The following is a 21,310-nucleotide window of genomic DNA, read 5'->3' as shown; positions in this document are numbered from 1 at the left end:
AAAGTGGTAACCGTCGCCTATAGACATGAGCAGTACCATGGACATAACAGAGTATACTGTTTCGCCTATGATACCCCCCATGTGTTATTCCTTATTCCAAATCAGGTGTTATTCCTCTGTACACAGTAAATTCACGCCATATACCGCCCTTCAAACCGAAACACAGCCATGCAAACACAACTGCTTCACGGTTGAAACACGAATGGAACAGAGGTATCCAAGCAATCGACTTTTGTACAGTCTCCTTCTGGTTTGTTTTATCTTGATACTCCATTTAGAAATGATCTGTTTCATTGGCTTTCTTACTTTAGTAATACACGCAAAGGAAGTATTGGGCAAGAAGTTAGTTGAGGATAGAAATGTTGAGGGCTTAAAAATAAAAAATACTCGAATTTTAATAATGAAGCATTTATTTAATTACAACACAAATTCACTTGCACTAAGCACGGATATTAACCAAAGATTCAACTATACATAACATTAAGAAAACTTAATCATCAACTCAGTCTCTCGGTTCTATTTATAAATTTTAAACACCCTTACGACAACGAAATTTTATTTATTGAGAGCTGTTTTTAAAGCATTATTAAAGATTCAAATTTGATAAAAGAAATTGCAATATTTGGTTTTATATACAAGATCAAGCAAACTGGAATAGTAACAGTAGAAAATCGGACTCTGGCTAAAGCCGGAATTAAGTTGACGCCGAAGAATTATAGTGTTTAGTTTTGTAAGACCTCCGGTAGCTAATATGTTTTCAAATGGGGTTACAATCATTTAAAATATGAATACAAATTTACAAATAAACTACTAAATACTATTTACATTATATTCATTAATAGGTATATTAAATCAAAATTTGTTTTTGTGAAGAACACGCTACACTTGAATGAATGAAGATGTCAGCAGGGCGCCCAAGACGGGCATAAGTCGAACAAATAGGTAACGTACTGAAGAAGGGCCAAATTGAAAGTACCCGTAACCGGCGAGTGTGTATGAAAAGATTGATGAACGTGGAGGAAGCGACAGAGGTTTGTTTTGATCATTTGGCGTTTCATTGTTTCTGCCTAACTTAATGGGAGACAGGCGCGACAAATATGTATGTAACACGCCACACGATCAGTAGAGGACGACCTGCGTCTAATCAAGCAGCTAGTAAACCATCAATAAAAAAAAATCCTCAAGATGATTGTTTGAAAACAACTCTCAGTATAAACAAAATAATTTCATACTATTTTAAATCCATGCCCGATATTAAGATGTATTACAATAATCGACCAGCAACCAGTTTGGTTCACTGTCACATTTGGTGTTTCATACAAAAATTCTTTACAAATGAAAGGAGAAGACGCCAAGCGTCGTAACATTCTAATATCACATTCATACATTATTGAACTATTTTGATTACACTAATTCTCTTATATACCTGTTCATATTAATAGAAAAGTATTACTACATTATATTAGATATTAAGAAATTGAAGTCCTCTCAGAATTATAAAAAATAGCTATTAGTAATGTATAAAAATCAGGTAATGGACTCCATAGACGATCTAAAATTTTAAGTCAGCGCGTATCTATTGCCACTTAGCCATACCTTCTTTACCTTATAAAATGGCAATAAATGAATGCTTGATACAGCTTGATCATCTATAGAGGCCTTATTTGCGACTACATCAGCGACAATATCATACTTTATTGACAAGAGCGTAACAAAAGTAATTCAGACATACTGTCTGCAAAATTTCGGAGTGGTCAATGAACATCATTATATTTAATCTTACAACAGGATATAGTGTTAAGATATTTTCAAATTTGTACAGTCAAATTCAAGTTAATTTTTGGAATTTCTAAGATTATAAAGTCACTTAATGTGTTACATAAATAAATATTAATACACTGTCGTTTTACAAAATTACTTAAGAGGAAAAAACATTTATTACGTAATGTGTTTTTTTTTTCAATTTTGCATTTTCGTTTTACTTAGTAAGATTTGGTGAGACCCAAATGAGATTTAAAATAATTTAGCTTACTTTGACGTATTTTCAATCGACTTTAAAATAGAAATAAGGTCTCATTTCTTTTTATTTGTAGTGTTTGTTTTTTTATGTTTGTTACCTCATAACTATGTCAGTTTTAAACAAATTTGGAATATTCTTTTTTTATCTGTAAGGATATACTTACAGATTCGTCCTATTTACTATTTTATCGAAATCACTTTAGTAGTTTAGCTTTGAAATACAAATAACTGGTTATGTCTATATTAAAATCGACTTTTTTGTGGGACACAATTTTTAATTATGTTTCGTCCTACTACACTTCAATACTGACGTCTTTTGTACATTTTTGTTTTTATATAAAATTGAAGAGAATTTAATTTTTTTTTTACTGTTAGGGAAGCAAACGAGCAGACGGTTTACCTGATGTAAAGTGGCTACCACCGCCAATGAACACCAGCAACACGAGAGGAGTTGCTTGTGCCAGCCCAGAATAATATGGTTTGGGTAAAAAGTTAATGTGAAATATTTATTATCTCCCCTTGCCTATAGATAAAATTTTATGAGATTTCATCAATCCCTTCTTATAATTAAGGATCCTCCTACAAGTCGTTAGGTGTGGTGCAGTTAGGTCAGCATATCTGCACGCTGTAGGCGGCGAGGTAGGCGTGTAGTGCGGCGCGGTGCGGCTCGTCGAGCGCCGCCAGTCGCGGCGGCAGTTCACCTGCTGCGGTCCGCGACATGTTGCCCAGACTCTCCGCCAGGTAGCGCTTCGGGTCCTCGATACCTTTCGTAACAAATGAGGATACATAAATACATATTACTACTACAAACATGTACTTCGTTTTTGTGTTAATTAATTGTGTATTTTCTATAACACCTGAGTCCCCAGGAATGGCAACGCATGAGGTGTATCATGGGCGAAACAGTATACTCTGTTATGTCCATAGTACTGCTCATGTCTATAGGTGTATATATGTCACTTTCCATCAGGTGGGCCGTCAACTTGTTTGCTATTCTAAGTTATATAAAATAAATAAATAAATAAATATATATATATATATATATATATATATATATATATATATATATATATATATATATATATATATATATATATATATATATTCAAATATTTTGATAGACGATTTATACGAGCTTTTTCTCATATACTTTTCCGCTGGCGAAAGATATATGCTCGTTTGCTCTCGATATAAAAAAAACCTAAGTAGCTGTTAAAAGAAAATAAAAAAAAGCATGTACTGACTGGCGAGCGGGTCGCTGGCGGCGCCGCGGGCGCAGGCCAGCTGTGCGTACTGCGCCTGGTAGCCGGGCGCGTCGTCCACCTCGATGAAGTGGTCGTCCGGCAGCGACGACTCGTCCGGAGGAAGCTCGAACAAAGAGATCAGCGCCTGTTAACAGTTACATTAGGATTTATACGTATCTGAAGAAGGAACAATTATAAACGAAGAAAACTTCAATCTTTTTTTAATAGACGAGATAGAAATAGTAACCCCGCCTGCGCTACTGGTGAACGCTGGCGGGGCACCAGTGAGGGATGATTGGTGAAGGTGAAAAGGCAGGTTAGTTAGCCTACTGTGACGAATTTGATTATAAATATATATTCCTTTTTTTTACAGCACGGGGGGCAAACGAGCATGCGGCTCACCTGATGCTAAGTGACTACCGCCGCCCGTGATCACCTACAACACGAATGTTATTGCAGGTGTGTGTACCCGCCTTTAAAAAGAAAAAAAAAACTAACAATTCCTTCCCTCCTGTGGGCTGTACCAGAGGGAGACTTTGTACAAAAGTCGATTGCTTGTGTACCTCTGTGCCATTCGTGTTTCAGCCGTGAAGCAGTTGTGTTTGCATGGCTGTGTTTCGGTTTGAAGGTGTGGGATATGGCGTGAATTTACAGGGTACAGAGGAATAACACCTGAGTCTTCAGGAATGGCAACGCATGGGGGTATCATGGGCGAAACAGTATGTGTGTGTACTGTTATGTCCATGGTACTGTTCATGTCTATAGGCGACGGTTACTACTTTCCATCAGGCCCACGGCCCACCGTCAGCTTGTTTGCCATTCTAAGTTGTATAAAAAAAAAAGACTAAAGACTGCCAACTGACCTGCAGCAGCCGCGGCCAGAGCGCGGCGAGAGGCGGCTGCCTAAGGCGCTGCGAGCTCGTGAGCAGCTTCACGCAGCCGACGGCGGCCGCCTTGCGTTCCAGCGCGCCCGTCACCTTCTGCAGGTCCGCGATCAGGATCCGCTCCAGGTACATACCGAACATGCTGCTCAACGAATGGACAAACATCCATTATTTATTATAAGAAATATTTGTAATAGTGGTAATTAAAGAATAATTTTTAATAAAAGACATAAATTATTTATATGAAGCATACACATATGTTTCAATTAATTTTTATTAGAGTAAATGTAATGTAAATTGGACTCTATTTTCAGCGCTTAGCTTCTCATTTGGGCTGTTATGCGTATGAGTCGTGGCTAGTATAGCCAGTCCAGTTTCGCCTAGAAGCACAGAAGCTTCCTGGGAATTTCACAGGCCACCGAACAATCTGTTTCAGGGATTTCTAAATATTATTAAATATTTATATTATTAGGGTATTTGTCATTTCCTTTAAATTAAGAAGAAGCATAAAAAATCAAAGATTTCATTAGCTAAAAAAGTTTGTAAAACTAGCTATAACTCATCATCATCATCATACCAGCTATTAACTGTCCACTGCTGAACATAAGCCTTCCAGCCAGAGTTTTGCCAGTAGTTGCCACACTTGGTATGCGGGTTGGCAATCGCAGTTAGGCTTTAGAAATTTTTTAAGAGGAATGCTGCTGCCAATTCCTTGCCATCCCTTAGTCGCCAGGGGGGAAGGGATTGTTAGTAATGCAGACTACCAGTCCTATTGCTAGTAATATACCCTGTCAGGTCGACCTCCACGCGGTTCCCCCTGGAAACCATCGTGCTGAATTTCAGATATATTCATCACGATGGGCTAACTGACCTGATTTTTTATCCTCACCTATCATCCCTCACTGGTGCCCCGCCAGCATATTCCATTAGCGCCAGCGGGGTTACCATTTCTTTATCATTCATTCTATCCCTTAGTCGCCTCTTACTATACCCACGGGAAAGGAAGAGGTGGGCTATACTATGGCCGGGACAACACGGCCATAGCTATAATTATTTATAGATAATTCAATAATGCGATTACTTACTTGGTTTGAACGGATTCTATAATATCTATCAGCGTATCAGCGCCAAAATGCGCCGCGTAGAAGCCGAGGAACGCGATCAGTCCGCGCACGTATTTGGTAGTCTTCGAGGACGACAGCCGTTGGAACAGTAGCGTCATTATTTGTTTTGTGTACGGCTGCATTACTTGCCTGAAACATTGTGTATATTTTGAGAGAGATTACTGTTAGCTACTTTGAGAATTATTGTGTGTACTTGTTGAATTAATTAATTTACCAGAGGGAGACTTTGTACAAAAGTTGTTTGCTTGGCACCTCTGTCCCATTCGTGTTTCTACCGTTAAGCAGTTGTGTTTGCGTGGCTGTGTTCCTGTTTGAAGGGTGGGATATGGCAGTGAACTTCCAGAGGAATATCATTAGAGTCCTCAGGAATGACAACGCATGAGGAGTATCATGAGCGAAACAGTATATTCTCTTTTATATACTGCTCATGTGTACAGGCGACGGTTACCACTTTCCATATCAAGTGTTATCCATATCAAGGGCCGTCAGATTGTTTACCATTCTAAGTTGCATTAAAAAAAATGTTTACATGGAAATGTATGATGTGTTTCATGTTTATATACCGACTAGAAGTAATCTCCTATTTCTGATATTTAAATTTACGAAGTAGCGAGCAAAAAAGTAGTTAAAACATAAAAAATATGGCCACCATAATAACCTACTGTTTATAAAGGGGATTAGAAATAAAAACAATTTTATAGCTGTATACGATACTCACTCTCTAAATTTGTAGAACATCGTCTGTATAAGATAGAAGCCTTCGTGGTCGTTTGTTTTCGAGGCGATCAGTTTTTGGAATACACCTAGCATGGCATTCTGCAAAACAAAAAACTATCAATATAGTATTTTTTAGCATTAAGATATAATGAGAAGTAATTCAGGGCCAGAATATAATAATAAGACGAAAATTTTTAAATAAACCCTTTTTTTACTAATATATATTAAGTTACTTGGCTACAGAGTAGAATAGAATCTTCTTAGAATAAGAGATAATCAGTGCCACACAATCACACTAATCACTAGTACCTCAAGCTAGGGCACTTTAGTGCCACACGATCACATCAATTATTAGTACCTCAAGCTAGGGCACTCTAGTGCCACACAATCACACCAATCACTAGTACCTCAAGCTAGGGCACTCTAGTGCCACATGATCACATCAATTATTAGTACCTCAAGCTAGGACACTCTAGTGTCATGCAAGTACACTAATCACTAGTACCTCAAGCTAGGGCACTCTAGTGCCACACGATCACATCAATTATTAAGTACCTCAAGCTACGGCACTCTAGTGCCACACAATCACACCAATCACTAGTACCTCAAGCTAGGGCACTCTAGAACTACACAATCACTAGTACCTTACACTAGGGCACACAATCACTAGTATCACAAGGTAGGGCACGCTAATGCCACTCAATCACTAGTATCATAAGCTAGGCCACTCTAGTGTCATTCAATCACTAGCATCATAAGCTAAGGCACTCTAGTGGCACTCAATCACTAGTACAAGCTAGGCCACTCTAGTGCCACACAGACATTAGTATCACAAGCTAGGGCACTCTAGTGCCACTGAGTTATGAGGAACACCTGAAGGCAAAACCCACACCCGAGTTAATTCAGAAAAGCTCATTTCATAAATTGGCCTGGCCCTCTAGATGAGTGGTAAGCGAATCCATTGGCGGAATAATACTTGCCATGCTTGGCAGGTGGGTTGGCAATCGCTATTAGGCTTTGGTAATGTTTCAACAGAGACACTGCTTTTCATTCTTTTAGTCGCCTCTTACGATATCCACGGGAAAGGTAGGATTGGCACATTCTATAGACTGTACGGCGAGTGGAAGGTACGAATAGGAGTGGAAGAAATAAGGTACCAGTCTGCCTGACTGCAGCACGGCGTCGGGCCGCGCGGCGATGAAGGCGCAGAGGAGTCGCACCAGCGGCCGCACGTTGGCGGGCCGCTGCCACAGCGCCGGCGCCACCAGGCACGGCAGCAGCGCGCAGTACGGGTCGCCAGCCGAGCCGCCGCCACCGCCGTTACTCGCGCCACGCAGTTCCAGCAGCAGCGACAGCATTTGGAACACGTACGGCATGAACTCTGCCGGTGATGAGGCCGTATATTAGCTAATATTCATACACAGGAGGGAAGGGATTAATGCGGACTATCAGTTCCATTGCTAGTAATATACCCTGTCAGGTCGACCTCCACGTGGTTTCCCCTGATAACCATCGTGCTGAATTCCAGATGTATTTATCACGATGGGCTAACTGATCTGTCTTTTCATTCTCACCTATCAACCCTCACTGGTGCCCCGCCAGCGTATACCGTTAGCGCAGGCGGCGTTACTATTTCATTATCATACACAGAGAGATTTTGTACAAAAGTCGATTGCTTAGGTACCTCTGTCCCATTCGTGTTTCTACCGTGAAGCAGTTGTGTTTGCATGGCTGTGTTTCAGTTTGAAGGGTGGGATATGGCGTGAATTTACAGTCCATGGTACTGCTCATGTCTATAGGCGACGGTTACCACTTTCCATCAGGTGGGCCGTCAGCTTATTTGCCATTCTAAGTTGTATAAAAAAAAATTATAGCCCGTCTGATGGTAAACGGTTACTGTAGCCTTTGGACTCCTGTAAGATTAGTAGTGTCACGTGCGCATCGCCACCCCTAAAGAAACCTTAATATACCTTTATTGAAAGACCCGTTACTGTAGTTTCTAGGGAACATATGTGGCAAAAAATTCTTTTGAAACTGTACTGTGACTGTGTATGTCACTATTTAGGTTTAAGCATGTGAGAATAAATTCCCTGTCGATGGCGATAGGTTTCTATGTCATATCTATTGTAAATAATATAAATTAAATACCTTGAACATCATTTTGGAGTATCTCTTGGAATATAGGGAACAGTGCATCTTCGAATGCTGATATTGCATTTGGATTTGTTTTTGTTACTAACCTGTGAACAAATTAAAAATATAATATTTCTTTCTATTGCAAATTAATATAAATAATAAGCTATTTAAACACGTCTTTTTGTACAAAACTAGCATCTTGCCCTGACTTATATTTTTTATTGAATTTTTTTAACCTAAAATTTCCATACAATTTTATAAACATTTTCTTTTTTACGAACCTTGTTCTGACAATTACAAATTAAAGAATTTGTTTTGTAACACTGGTTAGACAAATTTTGTAATTGTGTGTATATATATATATATAGGCAGGTGGATTGGTAACCAAAGTCAGATTTTTGGAGATGTTTAAAAAGGGACGCTGCTGCCTATCCCTCGACCATTGTGTTCCCTTAGACACCTCCTACGACACCCATGGGAAAGAAGGAGGTGGCCTATTCTATGCCGGAATCTACACGGTTAATCCTACTAATATATATACATTATATAAAAATGTAAGTATGTTTCTTAATGACATTTAAACAGCTGACCAGATTTGAATATTTTTTTCCAAATATATCTACTATGTATAAACTTAACATAAACTTAGGATACATTGTATGTACTGATTTACAATAATAATAAGTGAAATAGTAATTATATTAGATGACGTGAAAAAATTAAGTGTTAAAAATGCTGTACAAAATAAATTATGGATGGAAGTTATCATAGTAGATGCAAGATCATAGTATAGCCGGGAGAATAGTAGGGTCAGTATAAATTATTACTTACATAACTGACAACGACAACGTCTCGAAGAGATAGTGGTTGAAGTGAGGCTTGCACGGGTTCTTGGCGACTATGGCCAACATTTGCGCCAGTTTGGGCAACGCCTCGCCCAAGTATTCCAGGGCCGCCTCTTGTAGGCACGACAGTGTGCGTAGAATCGCTGCCAATATAATAATATTGTTATTAAAAAAAGACAAATGACAAAAAAAAAAGATTTATGTATTTCTTTATTTAGAATATTAGAAGTGTTATGTATAGAGATATAATCCTTTTAGATGTATTAGGTATCGTTTAGATGTATTAGGTATCGTTTAGATGTATTATGTTGTCCAGTGTATTTCTATTTATTTTTAATCAGCTATTATTACTTTTTTTTGTCTCTTTCAAAATTTTTATCACTCAAAGATTGATAAGAAGATATCCCTTTTATGGGACAAGTCTGCCATTGCACTTATTCTTTTCATAGGAACTCTGTATCCTATAATTTAAGAATTTACTGTAGAATAACATGTTACAAAAAAAAACCAGTTTAGGCTGTTTTGGTATTGAAAAATAATCCATACAAGTAAAGTCTGCTCTACAAAAAAAAAACCAACATTAATTGTGACAAAATCAGTGACTTTATTAAAAAAAAAAAAACACTTTTTATATTTAACGATTTTAATGATATTTCTATGGGACCAATTTGAAAGTACATCCAAGTTCAGCGTAAAGTCAGCAGAAATGGAATGGTAATCCCACCTGCGCTAACGGTATACGCTGGCGGGGCACTAATGAGGGATGTTTAATGCGAATGAAAAGATAAGTCAGGTAGAGCATTGTGATGAATACGCTTAGAACAGGGGGGAAAGGGATTGTTAGTAATGGAGACTAAAAATCCTATTGCTAGCAATATACCTAACCAGGTCGACTTCCTCGCGTGGTCCCCTGGAAATTATCATGATTAATTCTTCATGATGAATTTAAAATGATAGGCTAACTGGCCTGTTTTCATTCTCATCGACCACCCTTCACTGGTGCTCCGCCAGCGTATCTCGTCAGCGCGGGCGGGGTTACCAATTAATTTTCATCCAACAAAAAAAAAATACACTTAGAACTCAGCACGACGGATTTCAGGCGGAGACACGTGGAGGTCGATCTAACAGCGTATATTTCTAGTAATGGGAGTCTGCATTATTAACGATCCCTTCCCCCCTAGTCAGTGTAAGTTAGATACTTGTGGCCGATTTTCGGTGACCAAAAATATGCAGCCGGAGGCGAGTCCTGGGCGTAGTGGAAGTGGCTAGGTGTGCCGCTGACCTTTCATGACGTACTCGTTGTGCGTGGCGGGGTCGCGGCCGTCGCCGAGCGCGGCCAGCAGCGCGGCCAGCAGCGGGCGCGCGTGCGGCGCCAGGCCGGCGGCGGGCAGCAGGCCGCCCGCCACCAGCTTCTCCGCGCAGCACGCCGCGTACGTGCCCACCACGCCGCCCGCGCCCACGTGCGACACCTGCGCGCGCCACCACACTTTACATCACTGCCACTACATGAATGGCAAACAAGCTGACGGCCCACCTGATGGAAAGTGGTAACCGTCGCCTATACACATGAGCAGTACCATGGACATAACAGAGTATACTGTTTCGCCCATGATACCCCCCATGCGTTGCCATTCCTGAGGACTCAAGTGTTATTCCTCTGTACCCAGTAAATTCACGCCATATCCCACCCTTCAAACCAAAACACAGTCATGCAAACACAACTGCTTCACAGTTGAAACACGAATGGGACAAAGATACTCAAGCAATCGACTTTTATACAAAGTCTCCCTCTGGTTAATCAAAATAAAATGACAATAAACTTATTGTGATTGTAAATTTACAGTTCTTGATAGTGAATTTACAGGCATAACACTTTAAATCCCATGAATGGCAACATATGGGAGGTATCAAGAGCAAAACAGTATACTCTGTTATGTCCATGGTACTGCTCATGTCTATAGGCGACGGTTACCACTTTCCATCAGGTGGGCCGTCAGCTTGTTTGCCATTCTAAGTTGCATAAAAAACATTTGTATCTATAATAAATTTACTACTGTAATCTTTTGGAGGAAACAATAGTGTCTAGTAATCTATCAGGCAAACTAATATTTGAAAAATATAACTCACCAATAATGGTACTGAACTGATGATTAGATCCTTGGGCAGAAGCGATCGGAATGTCATTATGTACTTGATTGCATCCGCTTTTAGCACTGGCAATTCGTTCACTGTGAACAAATGAATGTAGTTTTTTACAGTTCTTACAAAACTTGGTTGGAAAAAAAAAATTAAATGGGGTACAAACTAGAAAATAAAAAAATGCAATAAGATCGCTATTGTCGATTAATAACAATTGTGGGTTTTTTTTTTTTTTTTTACAACACAGGGGGCAAACGAGCATGCGGCTCACCTGATGGTAAGTGACTACCGCCGCCCATGATCACCCACAACACCAGCGGCATTGCAGGTGTGCTGCCGGCCTTTTAAAAAGGAATATACTCTTTTCTTGAAGGTTATGTTGTCGTATCGGTTCGGAAATACTGCTGCTGGAAGTTGATTCCAAAGAATGGTTGTGCGTGGAAGAAAGTGCCTTGAAAAACGCACGGTGGAAGACCGCCACTCGTCCAGATGATTGGGATGAAACTTTAGTTTGTGGCGGGTTGTACGGTGGTGAAAATCAGCAGCAGGTATCAATCCGAACAATTCCTCAGAACATTCCCCATGATAAATTCGGTAGAAGATGCACAGAGACGCAACATCTCTGCGCAGTTTCAATGGGTCAAGTCGGACAGTAAGGCGTTGACTATCGATAATTCGAGCCGCCCGACTTTGAATGCGGTCTAACGGAAGGAGTTGGTACTGTGGCGCTCCTGCCCACAGGTGAGAACAGTATTCCATATGCGGCCTGACTTGGGCTTTATATAATTTCAGGCGGTGTTCTGGCATGAAATATCGTCTCACCCTATTGAGCACTCCTAACTTTTTAGAAGCTATCTTAGCCTTCTCCTCCAGATGACCGCAAAACTGGACGTCGCAAGATATATCAACGCCCAGAATTCCTAGACTTGACTTTTTATCAAGGGAAGTGCCCTGAAAGTGAGGAGATACGACAAACGGCGTCTTTTTTGCGGTAAACGCGCAGACTTGTGTCTTTTTGGGGTTAAATTGGACAAGATTTTGTTCACCCCAGATCGAAACTTGATGGAGTGAAGTTTCGATTTCAGACACAAGTCTATTCCGGCACTCATCGGTATGTGCCCGCGAGATCTTTGCATGACCGGTATATAATGTATCTCCTGTACTGTCGTCCGCATAGCAATGAATATTACTTATCTGTAACATATCATTGATATGCAGAAGAAACAGAGTCGGAGATAGTACACAGCCTTGCGGGACACCAGCATTCAAAGGTTTTAAATCAGAGCATGCACCGTCGACTACGACCTTAATGCTACGTTCCTTGAGAAAACTGGCGACCCAAATGCACAGTCTCGCAGGCAACCCAAATGAAGGTAGCTTTGAATGAAGGTAGGTCATAGTACAATAATGCAGTAACAAATATCGATCTATTCAAACTTTCGAATTTATATGCAATCCGCATACATTGGTGTCAGCGATGTCATGTGACGATCTTTTGTTTTTAATAAGTGACGACGGGAATGGTAATCCCACCTGTGCTCTCGGTATACATTAGTGGGACACCAGTAAGGGAGGATAAGCGAGGATGAAAAAACAGGTCAGTTAACCTATCGTGATGGGGGGAAAGGGATTGTTAGTAATGGACACTGAGAATCCCATTACTAGCAATATACCCAACCAGGTCGACCTCCTCGCGGTTCCCCCTGGAAACTATCATGGTTAATTCATGATGAATTCATCATGATGAGCTAACTGGCCTGTTTTCATTCTCATCTATCACCTTTCACTGGTGCTCCGCCAGCGTATCCCGTTAGCGCAGGCGGGGTTATCATTCCACTTTCACCCATTAAAAAAAAACCTATTGTGATAAATACACATGGAATTTAGTACGACGGTTTCCAGGGAGAAGCATGTGGAGGTAGACCTTGTTGGGTATATTGCTAGCAATGGGCCCTTAATCTTCATTATTAATAGTCTTTCCCCAAGAGGGAGACGGGTTTGTAAATAATAAGGATTAGTAGTCTCATTACTAGCAATATCCCCTATCAGGTCGACCTCCACATGGTTCCCCCTGAAAACCATCATAATTGGTAAATTCGTCATGATGGGCTAACTGACCTGTTTCATCCTCACCTATTCAGCCTCAAATGGTGCCCCGCCTGTGCCGCTATCTGTATACACAGGTATACAGATAGCGTAGGCAGGTTACCATTTCATTGTCATCCATTAAAAAAAAGCAGTAACGCGTGAGTTTGTTGGTCACGGCACCGAGTGTTACGTGGGTCTTTTTTTAATGGGTGATAATGGTACGGTAACCCCGTTTGCGCTATCGGTATACACTGGCGGGGCACCAGTGATTGATGACTGATGAAGACGAAAGCAGGTCAGTTAGCCCATCCTGACGAATTCAACTAGAATTAGCCACGATGGTTTCCAGGAACCGCGTGGAGGTGGACCTGATAGGGAATATTGCTAGTAATGGGGCTATTTGAGCCCATTATTAAAAATCCCTTTCTTTCGTGTTACGTGGGTTTTTTTGATGGGTGAAAATAGTATGATAACTCCGCCTGCGCTAACGTAATACGCTGGGGGAGCACCAGTGAAGGGTGATAGATGAGAATGAAAACAGGCCAGTTAGCCCATCATGATGAATTCATCAGGAATTAACCATGATAGTCTCCAGGGAGAATCGCGAGGAGGTGGACCTGGTTGTGTATATTGCTAGCAATTGGATTCTCAGTGTCCATTACTAACAATCCCTTTCCCCCCTGTTACGTGGGCGGTGTGCACGCACCGTTGCCGCGCTGCAGCTCGGGCAGCGCGTGGTGCGCGGCGAACTGCGCCAGGTCGACGAGCGGCGAGGCGCGCGTGACGCCGGCCGCCTGCGTGCTGCCGCGCGCCGCCAGTGACGTCACCAGGTACATGGCCGCGTCCTTGCCGCGCCACGCCTCCGCGCCGCGCTCGCCGTACTGCGCCAGCATCACCTTACCCACACGCAAACGCTTATCAATTCAATTCAATATTAGATCTGCTAAAATAGTTAAAACATTTTCAACATATGCTCGTCGTACTAACTTAGGATGCAATTCTCCCCTCAACAGAATGTTGTCATCTGTGAAGCAGATGTGTTTGCATGGCTTGCATTGCATTGGCATTGCAAACAGAATTTCGATACAATACTCTAAATGCTTTCTAAAGCATTGCAATGCAATTTGTGCAGGCGTCTCACCTGCACGTACTGTCCAAAGATGTTCATGATCTTGTCCTCGTAGTGGAGCACTAGCGTGCGGACCAGGTCGCAGGTGGCGCGGCGCCGTGTGTCCACGTCCGAGCCCTCGATGTCACGCCGCACGTACTCCTCGGGGTTGTCTTCAAACAGCTCCATATCTGACTCTAGACACAGTAACCACATATTGGTTAGTAGTATTATAATATCTATGAATAGATGAGATCCGCGTGCTGGATACAAGTGAATTCAGCAAATTCTGACTTCATATCTATTGCCAGTTGTCTGTAGTTATATTATTATAATAACAATGCAGTTATATTTATAGATATATATTAATCATCATCGTTTCAGCCATTATTTGGTTATCATATTATGATATTATATGATTTTATTGTCACTACACGATCGGAGAGCAAAATGTATTCATATGAATATTATAAATTTATACTAATACTACCTGAGGTCCCGGCATAGAATAGGCTACAACTTCCTTTCCCGTAGGTTTCATAAGAGGCGATTAAGGGAACTTAATGGTCCAGCTTGGGCAGCAGTGTCCCTTTTAAAAAAATCACCAAAGCCTAACTGCGGTTGCCCAGACCTATGTTCTCATAAATGTCATGACGATGCATACAAATTGTATGAGAGATAAACAGAACATACCTCTAAACTCCAAGTTGGGGATGACCACCTTCTCGCATATACTGCTCAGTGTACCAGGATCCTCAAACAGGTTTTTGTAATTGTTCTTCTCAGCAATTTTCGCAAGGAATGTGAGTGCATTGGACACTAACTGTGGTAAAACAGATACAATATTCCTTATTAATATAATAAATTTCCTCTAACCAAAAGTTGTCTGAAAGAGATTGCATTAGTGATAAGACCGCTTTTTGTACTTCATATATGTTATATATATAATCGTGTGGTTGGTTCGGTCGCGGAAACTACGGCTAGAATCAAACATTCAAAATACCAGCTTACATCTTCGTTTCCGTTGCTTTTGAGACTATGGGCGTGTGGGGAGCGGAAGCGAAATCCTTTATAAGAGTTGAGTCTGCGCATTGCGGATAGGGGCCACGATCGCCGTTCTGGTTCGTATTTGGCTCAAAGGATATCTCTGGCAATCCAACGCGGAAATGCCGCAAGTGTCATGGGGATCTTTGGGTCAGGTACGGATCATTAATAAGACTGATCATTAATTTGATTTTTTTGTGATTGAAACATTATTGCATGTATATATAATATTGATTAAACTATTTAATGAAATTTTTAGGTAAAAAGAGGAGGGAAAGTTTAAGGGAACACACATGCGCCTTTTCTAAGGGACGAGCCTCTTCCCCACTCTGGAAAATAGTTTTAAATACGTCATGGTCATGATCCTGACATGGCAGCTGGTTACCCAAATGGCCAAAGCAAAAAAACATGAGTTCACTACGAATTCACATACTAATTTGTTAAAAAGTGCAACTAATATTTGTGTCGGTGGGGCGATTGTATACTCACGGCGTCATATTTGGGCTGCGGACCGGTAGCGAGCAGCACGGTCCACACGGCGGTGACGAAGGAGGGCGCGTGAGGTCCAAACTCCTCCTCGTACTTTAATGCGTACAGGGCCGCGCACTCGCAAACCTCTGTACGTAGTTGTTCCAGCACGCCGGGGTTCTCGTCGTCGGCCTGCGAGTTAACAATACACCATGGTCTGTTTGTTTGCAAAAGATTTTGTACATAGATACTAGAAAAAAAAAATTTAGGAAAATAATAATGGCGAAGTACACAGGCGTATTTATATCTTAAAGGGTAGTGTCTCATACAAACATATGGGTAGGTATTATTATATTAGATCTTAGTACTTATCATCGAATATGCAGTATACAGAAAAACTTGAATTTATTTTATTTTTTAATTATTTGTTTATTTTCCTCCTCCATGGAGGAGGCCTATGTTCAAGAACAACTTAGATAAGAAGGAAGGAAAAGTAAGATGTTGCTGATGACAACATGTGTTCTTTATACCTATGTACGATTTAAAAAGAATATATTGAAGGATTGAAGTATTTTATTAGTTTTTATGTCTAATAAATGAATAGAAAAGGTATATATATAATATAACTATATAATTTTTTTATAACATGCGCACAAATGAGCGTGCAGCTCATCTGATTGTGATTACCTTTTTAAGTAATTTCTAAAAGGAGGTTTTCATGGTACCAAGCTACATCGATAATTATGAACTGATTTTTACAATTCTTTCAAATGTATCAATAAGAATTATTCGATTGTTGATCCTGTTTAAAAATATCTGCATTCTAAATTCAAATATTTACAATTAATGAATTCAAATATCTTCAGGGTCAGTAAGGTGTATGTGACATCCCTAGTGTTGCAGACAGACTGGCTGTATGCTTGTTAGCCACCTCTGTGGTATTAAAAAAAAAATTACTTACACTGGTTTCCAGGCAAGGCACTTTAACTTGCAGAAGATTTAGCAGGTTTGGCATCCATATAGGCATATTGTCTTCGAAGAATTCAGGCAAATCTTGGTAATTGAGTGAGTAGAAGACTTTACATATGAGCACTAGGGAGCCATAGATCACACGTAGTGCTTGCGGGTTATCTGCGTGCTTGGTCGCTAGGTCTAATGTGGCCTGTAACAAAACAATGGAATTTCACCTATATTTTTAAGTAATAGAATTTATATTATTATTGATATTTTCAACCATATTATATTATTATAATATTTTATAATTATGTCATTTATAAATCAATAAATATTGATGGAGTATAATATTATTTTTATATAACATAGAATGACAGACAAGCTGACGGCCCACCTGATGGAAAGTGGAAACCATCGCCTCTAGAAATGAGCAGTACGTAACAGAGGAGAGTACATAACGCCATGGACATAACAGAGTATACAGTTTCGTCCATAATACCCCCCATGTGTTGCCATTCTTGAGGACTCAGGTGTTATTCTTCTGTACTCTGTAAATTCATTGCCATATCTCACTTTTCAAACCGAAACACAGCTATGCAAACACAACTACTACCAGTAGAAATACAAATAGGACAGAAGTGCCCAAGCAAATAACTTTTATATAAGTTAGCAGTTATAAATAATAATTATAAACTTGAAAGTGAATGTTTGTTTATTTGAATAGAAAAGAAAATATTTATTGACAGAAAAACACATAATTGCAACAGAAAATACAAAAATAATATATAAGTAGTGTCTCATATAAGACAAAAGGAACTGGCTCAGCTGATGCTATGAGTGTCCCAGTGCAATGTGTACAGCTGCACAGTGCTGGTTTTCAGCCAGTCCTTCATTACTTGTTACCTACATAATCATGCTTTAAAAACTAAACCAATCATTATAAAATTCGTTATAAGCATATTCATTAAAATGGATCTAGAGAGACAACTTACCACAAACAAATCTGTCAAGGGTTTGGCAAAATTATCCAGAACGTGTTTAATTTCCTCCCACAGTTTTTGTGATTTGAATTCGTAACGATACCTCTTGAACAATGAATGAGCAGTTCGCAGTACACCATTGATAACGTGGAAGTCACCTGAAAATGATGTTAAGATTAAAACACAACTAATAACAACAGCTTACCCTAGCTTTTCATCTAAGTTTTCAGGCGAGGTGTATTGCTAGCAATGAAGCTGTTAGATCCCATTACTATTTCCCTCTATTCTCTTGATATTCCTAGTAACGAAGTCTAACTTCCTCCTTACTAGCAATCCTTTCCCCCACACTATAAGAGGATTAGAGAAAGAATTATATGCCCCTGCAAGAGAAATGCCCAAAATACCAAGTCATATAATCAGGGTATAGTTAGAAGGGGTGATGAACTCTTCCTGAATTTGTTATGATAACCCAAAGAAACTGATTTCATCATCATCTATCAACCCATAGAGCAAAGCTCCTGAATACCTAATAAAAAAATAGAAAAAATCTGCACTAATATATGAAAGTGACTTTGTTTGATTGTTATTTCTTAGCACCTTAAGGACTTAATCCATCATAATTAAATTCTGTATTCATGAGTACATGAATATATATAGTATAATATATAGTAATATATGATGGAGAAGCATATAGGCTACTTTTTATTTTAGTCAATGAACATATCAAGGTCAAGGACCAAGGACAGATTCAAGGAAACAGTTCAAGTCACGGGTAAAAGCTAGTAATATTTATAAAATGAAGATTGTGATCATACCTGTGGCAAACTTCTCAACCATTTCTGGTATAAGCGTGGGCCACTTCTCAGGGAAATCGTATTTGCCGATGATCGACACAGCATCGCTGAACTGTCTCTGGATAGCCTCTGGTGACTTTAGCATCAGTGAGACGATGAGATTCTTGATGGCGTTGCGATCTGACAAGTGGATTCTGTCGGCGCTTTCATCTTCCTGAGAATAGTAATTATTTTTATTAGAAAATATATACATTAAAAAAAATAGTTATAAAAATAATCACATCATTCATAAACCCAATGTTCAACTTTTTTACTAGTTGTTCATGTCCCATTCGTGTTTCTACTGTGAAACAGTTGTGTTTGCATGGCTGTGTTTCGGTTTAAAGGGTGGAATATGGCGTAAATTTACAGGGTACAGAGAAATAACACCTGAGTCCTCAGGAATGGCGACGCATGGGGAATATCATGGGCGAAACAGTATACTCTGTTATGTCCATGGTACTGCTCATGTCTATAGGCGACGGTTACCACTTTCCATCCTTCCATCACCCACCAGATACAACTTGTATAAACATCATTATTAATTGTAATTTTTGAACTGATTCTTTTTTGTACATATTTAATTTGTTTTTGTCAATAATACTAGTAACATATACAATCATTAACTAATCACCAATTGAGGTCAAAGCAAATTTATTATCTGGTTTAGAGTATGATTGTTTATTGATTTTATATTAGTAAAAATATACTTATTTTACATCAGTTACAAAAATAATAAATATAGTAAATTTTATTGTAGTGGTACAAAAGGTCACCTTATTGTTAAGCAATCTCTTTCAGACTACTTTTGGGTAGAGAACTGTAAGAAAAAAGATAGGCTGCAGGCTTACTTACCACAGGCCAGTTTCTTTTTATGTAGTTCTTGAAGGCTATAGCAGCGGCGACACGGATGGTCATGTCCGCCGCTTCCTTCTCTACAAGATGGAGCAGTAACACAGCATAGTTCTGGTTCACTTCCACACCTTCAAGGAATTTCTCCGCTGTAACAATATTATGTTAAACAATTTAGATTTTTGTTTTATACTTAAAATGCATAATTAACAGATCCTGGGGGATGGAATTGTAAGTAATGGGTATTAATTACCCATTTGTTAGCGATTTATTCTATTAGGTTTAGCTCCAAATAGTTCCCCTGGAATCTATTGAAGTTAATTCTTGGTGAATTATCATCATAATTGACATACAATCCCAGCATAGAATGGGCCACATTTGCCTTTACCATGGGCGTTATAAGAGGCAATTAATGGAATTTAACGATCGAGGAATGGGCAGTAACATCCTTCTTAAAACATCACTAAAGCCAAACTGTGGTTCTCATGTCTTTTGCAAAGTATGGCAACTACTGGCAAATCCTCCCTTATGGAGGAGGCAATGGACAGTTGGTTGATACAATACAAATACAATATCATAATGAACCTACTGACATAGACTTCATCTTCATCTATTATCCATAACTGATATTCCACCAGTAAATATTGATAGCACAGAAGGGGATTATCACTCCATTTTTATTACATTTTATTACATAAATATTTAGAATTACATAGGTATATCTTATACTGTTTAGTAATATTTTATTGTAAGAATTTAAATAATTAAATTTATTTAAAATCTAAGTTTATGAAAAAAAGGAAATAGAAAAAAATAGTTCATATGAATTTTCATTAAAGTAACTCTATATTACATGGTACACTTAACATTTATACCAGTGAAGTAGTAAACAACAAATAAACAGATTAGTTATGGAATTGTAGACTCCATGATAATATAGACACAGATTAAAATGTATACCGAGTGTTTAGTCAAGTTTAGTATTGAGCACTTTGAAATTAACAAGTGTGGGGTTATTTCAATCTAGAAGGGATGGGGAGTAACCCACACTCTTTAATTTTTCTCTATTTGACATATTTAAACAATACTAATTTGTATATTCTTATTAATTTTAAGGTTAGGTTTCAAAAATTAATTTCTGATAATTTTGGAAGATGCTAGAAATATTCTATTTAAACCTCCAACACGTCCTAACCCCATACGCAACATCTTTTTAGTTTGCAAATTATAGAAAAAGTTGAATCAAAAAACCTTATATTAGGTGGATATTACAATGAAATGTTCATTCCATTTTAAAAGTATACAAAAACTATGAAAACAATACATGCGGTTAATATTTTTAAGAATAAATAAATTGCAATTTAATGAAGATAATATATATATATATATATATATATATATATATATATATATATATATATATATATATATATATATATATATATATCACATTAACAATTATTTGTATAATGCAAAAAATTTAATGTAATTAAACTATCATTAGTATTATTATTTAAAAAAAAAATTTACCGGGTCTTCTGACATTGGGATCGGGATTCAATGTTTGCTGCAAGTAGTTCGCCAATGTGGCCAAATTATCTTCAGTTACATCCATTTTATTATAAAAATTATTTTCAAAGCTTACTTATAAATTAAACGTTAATAACCAAATTTAAAATGTTTTATAAAAAGAAAACGGAATTCAAGCGAAGTGTACTGAATTAACTTTTTTCTATTTTAATTTGACGTTTGCACTAGTGAGTGATGTGCAAATGACAGATTCTCAGTAGTTTAATGTACCGCAAGATCATTCAAAGACGCAATTCCCATAAACGTATTTCTAAACTTAATATTTTAATTAGATTAATTCGAAAT

At 38.7% G+C, this 21,310-nt stretch overlaps 1 protein-coding gene across 1 annotated transcript; it reads right to left on the bottom strand.

Annotated features, from left to right (window-relative positions):
* Window positions 1-392: 392 nt before the first annotated feature.
* LOC113511105 (exportin-2) lies at window positions 393-21,213 on the bottom strand. The gene is made up of 19 exons (XM_026894695.3): window positions 20,966-21,213; window positions 19,439-19,584; window positions 18,566-18,758; window positions 17,763-17,908; window positions 16,778-16,978; window positions 15,838-16,008; window positions 14,998-15,127; window positions 14,338-14,501; window positions 13,903-14,092; window positions 11,097-11,197; window positions 10,252-10,438; window positions 8,956-9,112; window positions 8,137-8,228; window positions 7,146-7,369; window positions 5,990-6,087; window positions 5,233-5,400; window positions 4,127-4,289; window positions 3,264-3,408; window positions 393-2,783 (listed from the first exon to the last, which is right to left on the bottom strand). Exons 1-19 carry the CDS (start codon window positions 21,048-21,050, stop codon window positions 2,629-2,631), a joined length of 2,916 nt encoding a protein of 971 aa, XP_026750496.2. The 5' UTR covers window positions 21,051-21,213; the 3' UTR covers window positions 393-2,628.
* Between the last annotated feature and the right edge of the window lie 97 nt (window positions 21,214-21,310).

The sequence above is a fragment of the Galleria mellonella genome, unplaced genomic scaffold, assembly GCF_026898425.1.
Source record: "Galleria mellonella isolate WM207_F2 unplaced genomic scaffold, CSIRO_AGI_GalMel_v1 utg643, whole genome shotgun sequence".
Taxonomy (NCBI): domain Eukaryota; kingdom Metazoa; phylum Arthropoda; class Insecta; order Lepidoptera; family Pyralidae; genus Galleria; species Galleria mellonella.
Note: the sequence above shows the minus strand (reverse complement) of the source record. Positions and strands in the feature narration are given on the sequence as shown.

Excerpts from the sequence above, each read along its gene's own strand:
- LOC113511105 (XM_026894695.3), bottom strand. The coding sequence starts at position 21,050 with ATGGATGTAACTGAAGATAATTTGGCCACATTGGCGAACTACTTGCAG. Across the intron at positions 16,009-16,777 it reads TGCCTTGCCTGGAAACCAGT|GCCGACGACGAGAACCCCGG; the intron begins GTAAGTAATTTT and ends GTTAACTCGCAG. Across the intron at positions 11,198-13,902 it reads CGAGCTGCAGCGCGGCAACG|TGAACGAATTGCCAGTGCTA; the intron begins GTGCGTGCACAC and ends ATTTGTTCACAG.